Source organism: Arachis ipaensis, chromosome B9, assembly GCF_059453495.1.
Source record: "Arachis ipaensis isolate K30076 ecotype BB chromosome B9, ASM5945349v1, whole genome shotgun sequence".
Taxonomy (NCBI): Eukaryota; Viridiplantae; Streptophyta; class Magnoliopsida; order Fabales; family Fabaceae; genus Arachis; species Arachis ipaensis.
In genome coordinates this window covers 38539840-38549055 of record NC_142444.1, presented here as the reverse complement: position 1 = coordinate 38549055, position 9216 = coordinate 38539840, and the positions used below count along the sequence as shown (strand labels likewise).

Here is a 9216-nt window from a genome sequence, read left to right as displayed (position 1 = left end):
ACAAAGTATTTCAATATATTGATTTTCAAATTTGCTATGTATTCATGTGTTATTGAATATTGTTAAAAAAATAATTCAGCCATCGTCCACTATCCATTTCTTCCTCTCAAAAAACCAGCAACATCTCTAAGAAATTATTCTTCAAACTCAACCGAAGAAAATGTTATGGATTCTTCTACTGCTGAGTCTCATGTCTTTATTGATAAAGTACATGATGGGCCATTGGGCCACGTGAGAAAAACAAATCAACGAGTATATGCAAAAAAATATTGCATAGCAATAATGATTTACGTCAGCTACTATCAAATAATTCGATTGGTAGGTAAATATTTAATTAAAGTACTTTTAATTTTTTATCTTCTTAATAATAAATATAATTTTTTTGGAACAAAATACTGTTAATTTTTATGTCCACAGAATCAATTGGCCATTAACTAATGTTTATGTTGTCAGCGAATTGTTCTTCGCATTTCTCCATTCAGTCTAGAATCAAAACAACTGGGAAAGAGAACTCATATCATCAAACGAATTGCATGGGTGATCAACCTTCCTCGAGTTGTTATATAATGAAGTTTTCTCCAAATATCACAAGTAGTGGCAGATCGAATTCACCTGAATGGTAAGTACGTTATTATTATTAAATTAATCTATAATGAAATTATTATTTTATATACTTAATTATTATGATGTTTAGCTCAAATTTTTTTATGAACTCAAATTAGATGTTTAAGATTAATTTTTTTAGTTTTAATGTTATACTGTAGTCTTTGTACCTAATTATTATTAAGCTATTTTTTTAATGGAACTATTAGTTTAGATACTTAATTATTATAATGTTTAGTTTAATTTTTTTTATGAAGACGTCAAATTATTAGTTTAAGAATTTCTTTTTTAGTTTGAATGTTAGACCCCAGTCTATAGTCCAACGTAACAGGCAGATTACCAATTCAGTTAACCATCAATGTGATTCAGAAATTCTAGAAGCTCATCAAGATCACGAAAGTATTATTTTATTTATGTGTAATAAATATTAATATGCGGTATTTATTTAATATTAAATTCAATTATGCATAAATGCCTTTCAGTTATAGATGGATTTGACAACATTGTATTAGAGAATGATATCATTGATCGTGATAATTCATATAACAATGAAGGTATTATTATATCACTTAATACAACAACAAAAATTTTATACATAAAATTTATCTGTATGGTTTTGTTTAATTTATATAAAAAATAATTTTTAGACGTAGAGCACAATGTATGTGGTACATTATTTACTCCTTTAGTTAAAGAAGGTAACTCATGTAATTTTTTTTCATTTAATTTATGAAATTACATTATTAATATTTTATTATTACACAATCTTAAAATTGATACATATGCAGATACTTGGGATGCTGGTGATCTGATTTATAATCGTGTTTATTGTAAAGCAGCAATGTAGGAAGGTAAGAGACTCTCAAAAAGTGTGAGAAACAAAATTGCAAAGTTTGGATTATGTTGCATGGACGAAAAGGTTGAGCTCCCAAATCTTAAAAAGTTCCTATCTGTCTCGAAGAGTTGCATTGTAATGATAATGAAAAAGGAAAATACTTTCGAAAACACATACGTAAGTTTAATTCAATGTTTGCTTTCACGTCGATGGCTGAAAAAATTAATCGTAGCGTCAATAATGGCTCAGCTCCACCTACACTTTCAATCAGCGATCAAAATTACCTTTCAATTGGTAGTTTACTTCCAGTTGAAAATTATAGGCCCAAATTTGCCCAGCTTTATATTTATGATACAGAGAATGAAATCGAAAATCGAATATCTTCTGTGAGGTATATAATACTCTGCATTTTTTTTACGTTGATGAAATATTATTTCTCAATTCTTTTAAAAATAAGATTTAATTTATTTTCATTAACTTTATACCAATTCCGTTGATTCATCAAATGCTATTGAAAGACAAATTGTCCACGACCTAAAGGAAATGTTGATAACCACAATCAACTGGCGAGGAGTTTTCGTTATGCTAGAGAAAGGTTCAAGAATGAGAATAGTCCGGATATTAAGATGAAGCTTATTCATAACAGGGTTAAGGATGGAAGACTATACAATTTACCAACTGCTTTAGAGGTTGCTATTTTAATTGTTGGAGACATTGATGAATCTATTTTAGACAGAGATATAATCATCGAAACCACTTCCAAGAAGTTACAAAGGATTGACGTTCTTCACCCATTGTACTTGCCCCTTCAGTATCCCTTATTATTCCCCTATGGAGAAGACGGTTTTAGACCAGGAATTGAAACTTCTGTACGCCATGGAAGTACTTCTTCACATAAGAGAAAAAATATAAGCACGAGAGAGTTCTTTTCATATCAAATTCAGATGAGATTTGAAGATTCTCCGATTTTATTTTATTCTAGGAGATTATTTCAGCAGTTCTTGGTGGATGCTTACACTATGATAGAGTCTGAACGTCTTAGCTTCATACAAAACAACCAAACCTAAATTGAGGGTTGATAAGTACAGCTCTCTACATGAGTCATTAGTTAGAGGCGAAGCAAATGCTGTGGCTACTGGTCAACGTATAATCCTTCCAAGTAGTTTCACCGGTGGTCCAAGATATATGTTTAATAATTGTAAAGATGCTTTTGAAATTTGCAAATATGTATGATACCCAAGTTATTTTATCACAATAACATGCAATCCTGAATGGGATGAGATTAAACGTCTATTAAAGGACACAGGTCTTAAAGTTGAAGATCGACCCGACATAGTGTCTAGGATCTTTCACATAAAGTTGAATGAGCTTATTATGGACTTTAAGCACGGGAGATTCTTTGGCAAGATATCTGAATGTGATTAATATATTATTCTTTATTTAACTAGATTTCATCTAATATCTTTAACGTATTGTCTAATTTTTTGCAGATATATGTACTGTAGAATTTCAGAAACGCAGCTTACCACATGCTCATATTCTATTGTTCATGGATCCCAAACACACACCTAAATCTCCAAATGACATTGACAACATGATTTGTGCTGAGATACCAGATAAGTTACGTAGACCTAAGCTCTATGCAGCAATAGAGAAGTTCATGGTTCATGGACCATGTGGTCGTCATAATAAGAACAGTCCTTGCATGATCAATGGTCGTTGCTCTAAATTCTACCTAAAATAATTTCAAAGAACAACTATCATTGATGAAGCTGGTTTCCCAAAATATAAAAGGCTTGACAATAGGCGCACAATTTTAAAAAAGAACGCAGTTCTTGACAATTCTTTCATTGTACCCTACAATCCATCACTGCTTTTAAAGTATGGTTGTCACATTAATGTCGAGCATACATGTCAGACATCTCCAATAAAATATCTATTCAAGTATGTTCACAAAGGCAATGATAGGGTCACAGCTGCTTTTTATCAATCAACAGGTGATGGTGATTGCCAACAAGTTGTTGATGAGATACGTAATTATTATAACTGTAGGTACATATCTGCCTGTGAGGCTGCTTGGAGAGTATTTGGGTATGACATACAACAAAAAGAGCCTTTGGTAATTAGACTACCTTTTCATTTACCCAATGAACATCCAGTTGTCTTTAGAGATCATGAAAACATCATTGATGTCATAGAAAGGGTGGATGGCAAGCTCACTAAGTTGTTAGCATGGATGCTCGCTAATCAGTTGTTTCCTTTTGGCCGGTCTCTTACATACAGCCAATTCCCTAAGAAATTTGTATGGAAAGAGGACATATCAATGTAGATGCCAAGGAAGCAAGGATTTTCAATTTGTAGGTTGACCCATGTGCCGCGTGGCAATGGAGAAGACTACTACCTCAGACTTCTTCTGAACATTCAGAAAGGGTGCATGAGTTTCATCCATCTTTGAACGGTAGATGGTGTTGTGTATTCAACATTCAAAGAAGCGTGTTATGCTTTAGGTTTGTTGCAAGATGATAAAGAATTTATTGACGCTATGTTGGAAGCAAGCACGTGGGCTTTTGCAAGATACATTCGAGATCTATTTGTTGTTCTTTTACTATCAAACAACATCTCGAGTCCTATAAAGGTTTGGGAACAGTGTTATCATATATTATGTGAAGGTATCCTTTATTCTCATAGGAAGGCTATGCATTGCGAAGGTTGTATATTTAATTATATTCTATTATTATGTATATACATAACACCACACTAACAATAGTTGTTGTATGTACTGCAGAGTTACAACTTTCTGAAGAGCAAATTCTTAATCTAACTCTTTCCAAGATTGAGGAAAAATTACAAGCTAATGGGTAGATCGCTTAAGGAGTATGATCAGATGCCTCTCCCTACTATCGATGCTCTAGATGCCATAGATGATCCTCTAATAATGGATGAGATGAACTTCGATTTATCCCTGCTTAAGGAGGAGTTGCAGAATAATTTACCCACAATGAATTTGGAGCAGCGTGAAGCATTTGATAAGGTGATTAGTGCTGTAAATGATGATGTTGGAGGCTTTTTTTTTTGTATATGGATATGGTGGTACTGGAAAGACATACCTCTACAAGACACTATCAGCTGCTATACGGAGTAGAGGTGAAATTGTTCTAAATGTGGCATCCAGTGGGATTGCATCCTTATTACTCCCCAATGGTCGTACGACTCATTCAAGATTTAAGATACCACTTGATCTAAATGAAGACTCTATGTGTTGTATCAAGCAACGTACTTCGTTAGCCAAATTGGTATGTAAAGCAAAGCTTATTATATGGGATGAAGCACCAATATTGAATAAGCTATGTTATGAAGAATTGGACAAATGCTTGCGGGATATTCTGAGATATGAGAAATGTTATAATCCAGATCTTCCTTTTGGTGGCAAGGTTGTTTTGTTAGGCGATGATTTTAGGCAGATTCTTCCAGTCATACTGACGAACTGATTTTCTGCTAGTAAAGAATTTTATAAAAGTAATCGCATTGGTAGTATAGTTTCTAAACCAACAGAGAATCTTTTCGTACAAAAGTTTGGTTGTCACAAGTAACAAAACCCAATAAAATTTATAACCGAAGTATTTAAACCTCGGGTCGTCTCTCAAGGAATTGCAGGGAAGTATGATTTATTATTGGTTATGAAATTGTATATTTTTTTGGGTTTTTGAAATAAGGAACAAGTAATTTAAATGGCAAGAAAAATAAATTAATAATTAGAAAAACTCTTGGCAAGGTATGAGAACTGGAAATCACATCCTAGTTATCCTTATCAGGTGTGATGAGAATTGTTATTGCTCCCACTTAGTTAACCCTTACTAAATAAAGGAAAGTCAAGTGGACCAATTAATTTGATTCCTCAAGTCCTAGTCAACTCCTGTGGAAAGACTAGCTTTAGAGGGATCCAAATCAACCAGCAAGAATTTCAATTTTCAATCAACAGCTGAGTTTGACAACTCAAGTGTCACCAATTACTCAACCAGAGCCAAAAAGGGAGAAAATCTACTCGAATAAAAATGCCTTGAATTGGAAGCATCAATAACATAAATAAAAAAAAGCAATCCCAAATCTGAAATACCTCAAATTGCATTTAAACATAAATTCAAATCTAACATGAAGAGTTCATAAGCCAAATTGGCTAAATAAGTAATTACCAAGAGAAATAGAGCAACTAAAGTAATAGAATAAATAAAAGTAGATAAGAGAAACTAAATTTAAAAGAACATAGAACCTGGAATGCAGAAGAAGTAAACCTAACCTTTAAGAGAAATTCTAATCCTAAATCCTAAGAGAGAGGAGAGAGCCTCTCTCTCTCTAAAACTACATCTAAAACCTAAAATTATGAATAATGAATATTGTATTTTTGAATGGATAGATTCTCCCACTTTATAGCCTCTAATCTGTGTTTTCTGGGTCGAAAACTGGGTCAGAAACAGCCCAAAAATTGCTAGGGGCGAATTTTGCCACGTGCAGGTCGCTGATTTTCTGCAGAACCACACATGCGCGTGGATTCATGCATGCGCGTCACTTATCGTCAGAGAAACTATGGCATATTATATATCATTTCGAAGCCCCAGACGTTAGCTTTCCAACGCAACTAAAACCGCCTCGTTTGGATCTCTGTAGCTCAAGTTATGACTGTTTGAGTGCGAAGAGGTCAGGCTGGACAACTTAGCAATTTCTTCAAGTTCTTGTATTCCTTCTATTTTTGCAAGCTTCCTCTTTATTCTCTAAGCCATTCCTGTCCTATAAAGCCTGAAACACTTAAAACACAAATCACGGCATCGAATGGTATAAAGGAGAATTAAAATATACTAATTAAAGATCTCTAGGAAGCAAGTTTTCAGCGATAAAACAATACTAGGAACGAAAATATAAAATCATGCAATTAGTATGAATAAGTGGTTGAAGACTTGATGAAACCACTCAATTAATACAAGATAAACCATAAAATAGTGGTTTATCACATACCAATGGGCTCACGTCAAGACATTGTGCAGTCTTCGATAAATTCATCATATCTCTGGGAATTCCGCACAGTTATGAAGCTAACAACCAACATGCGGCTTACTGTTGGAGCTAACCACACTCAACTAAGATAGATTTCACAATTTGCTGAGTGGTTGTTGACTATTGGTGATGGTTTGGCAGGTGATTCTACTGATGGAGAAAGCAAAGTTAACATACCTGAAGACATCCTTATTCATGACAATGAAGATGGTTTCAATTCTTTGGTTAATTTTGTGTATCCAAATTTGTTGCTAAATTTAAACAATGGGTCGTACTTTAGAGACAGAACAATACTTGCCCCTACACTTGATATTGTCAACGATGTTAACAAGCACATAATGAAATCTTTAATTAGAGAGGCGAAGACCTACCTTAGCTCTGATTCATTGTCCGTAGAGGAAGGTAACATGGAATCTGAATTAGATACAATCACTTCAGATGTTCTCAATTCTATAAATTGTTCAGCCTTGTCTCCTCACGTGTTGACTCTTAAAGAAGGTGTATCAGTAATGTTACTACGAAACATTAATCAATCAAATGGGCTATGCAATGGCACAAGATCACAGGTACGCAGGTTAGGTAATCATGTTATTGAATGTATCACATTAACAGGAGATAAAGCAGGTCAAGTGGTTTTGATACCACAGATGAACATGATACCCAACAATGCTACTATTCCTTTTAGGTTTCAAAGGAGGCAATTTCCATTAGTTGTTTCATTTTCTATGACTATTAACAAGTCTCAGGGTCAAACTTTAACAACTGTGGGATTGTACTTGCCGAAACCTATTTTTACCCATGGTCAACTATATGTTGCTCTATCAAGGGTAAAATCAAAATCCGGTTTAAAGGTATTAATTGAGAATAATTCATTAAAGACAAAAGGTAATACCATCAATGTTGTTTATAGAGAAGTATTTAAGAACCTCAGTGACCGTGTATAATTCCAAAATTTTGTTGTCAATATATAATAATCACAACTTTTCTGTCGTCTATCAAGTTATTATTTTATACATGATTATAAAGTTAGCCTTCGTAAACCACTTTGTTAACATGTTCATTATATTATTACAATTACAATATGTTTTGCTTATTATTTAACAGAGGCACTTTTATCATAAGATGTCCATGACTTAATTATAACTTTATTTTTCATTAAAATTATCATACCGTGCATCGCACGGGGCACTTCACTAGTTAGACTCTAAAATCAACAAAAATAGCAATTCAGAATCTGAGAATCATTAGAACCAACTCCAGTTTCATAAACATAGGCAACTCAACAAAACAAAATAAGAAAAAATTAACAAAATCAGTAACTCAGAATGACGAACCCTAAATCAACAACTCAATTATTAACAACAGTAAAACCAGCAAATTTAGAAGAGACGACGAGGAAGCGGCGACACCGGCAAACACAATATAATCCAAGTCACAATGCTTACCGGCGGCGAGAAGGAAGGAGAGTGACGGCCACAACAGAGGAGATGGCGACACCAGCAAACACAGAGAGAGAAAGAGAGCTCGAATAGAAGAGACAACGGAGGTTCCTACAACGGTGACACAGCTCCTGCGACAGCGACGGAGCTTTCGCATGCGATGCCTCTTCCAAGTGGAGACGAGTTTGGCGATGACAACGAAGCGTGGCTGTGGGGGATGCGGTGGCTGCAGGGCCAGAGAGCTGGAGGGCTAGGGTTCTTTATGCTCTAAATTAGTGAATTTCTAATGTTCACTTCAGTTTCAGAGAGGATTCAGAGAGGAGAGGAATGGGGCTTGGGTGCGTTAGGAAATGGGGATTTAGGGGTTTTCTTTCTTTTTTAGGAATTTAAAATGGCACCGTTTGGAGAGGTTTTAAACCCAAAATCCTTTAAAAAATCGGTCGATTCCAGCGGTTTACCGGTTAACCATCGGTTCGATCGATTTTTTGACCGGTTTTTTGCAAACTAACTAGTCTGGTAACCGATTCTCAGTTATTCCAGTTGAACCAGTCAGTCCAGTTTAGTTTTCAGAACTATGACAAAAACTTATTTAGATTCTAATAAAATTCAAATGTAGTCCTTAGGTCGAATTATATGTCACGTTCAAAAGTTATTCTAATCCGAATTATATGTCACTTATTCAAAATTAGAGTGATTGAAAATCATGCATGTGTCGTACACTAATTAAACCACTATTCCTAGCCGAATTCAAAGAGCCATGTGAAAGAGTTTTCAAGGTTTAATTCAAATATCAAATTTTCCAATTATAATAAAAGAATTCAAAAGGGATTAGCATGGCTTCCGATGATACTAATCCGAATGAAGAATGAATAATTCAATCATGAAATAGATCAATGCAAGACTTCAAAATAAAATAAACGTATATTAATAACCCATAGAAAACATAAACAGAACTTCTACCCTTTTGAGTTACCCATGAAAAACGAAAGAAAACAATGAAAAGAAGTTAAGTGGAGGAACTGAATCTCCTTCTCTGTGAATAAGGTTCACTTATTTATATCTTAAATTCTAGAATTCAAATTCAAACTATCCTAATCTTATCTTTCAAAAAGAAAGATAAGATAACTACTTACCGACTTCAATTTCAAATTCAAAACAATAACTCAAATCAAATCATAACAACCAAATCTATTATGTTTTTAGAAAGAATTAATAACTAATATTCTAAAGTATTCAATCTTTTATATGTGATTAACACTTCTAATGATGTGGATAATTAAGCTTGGACCTTAA

At 33.9% G+C, this 9216-nt stretch overlaps 2 protein-coding genes across 2 annotated transcripts; both read left to right on the top strand.

The window, feature by feature from the left end:
- The first annotated feature begins 1647 nt into the window (after positions 1-1647).
- On the top strand, positions 1648-3767 carry LOC148544358 (uncharacterized). The gene is made up of 4 exons (XM_088498922.1): positions 1648-1829; positions 2085-2320; positions 2929-3101; positions 3357-3767. The coding sequence occupies exons 1-4, from the start codon at positions 1648-1650 to the stop codon at positions 3765-3767; spliced, it is 1002 nt and encodes a 333-aa protein (XP_088355048.1).
- Positions 3768-4292: 525 nt separating this feature from the next.
- Positions 4293-7428, top strand: LOC110266821 (ATP-dependent DNA helicase PIF1-like). Its single transcript, XM_021111851.1, has 2 exons — positions 4293-4512; positions 6626-7428. The coding sequence occupies exons 1-2, from the start codon at positions 4293-4295 to the stop codon at positions 7426-7428; spliced, it is 1023 nt and encodes a 340-aa protein (XP_020967510.1).
- Positions 7429-9216: the final 1788 nt, after the last annotated feature.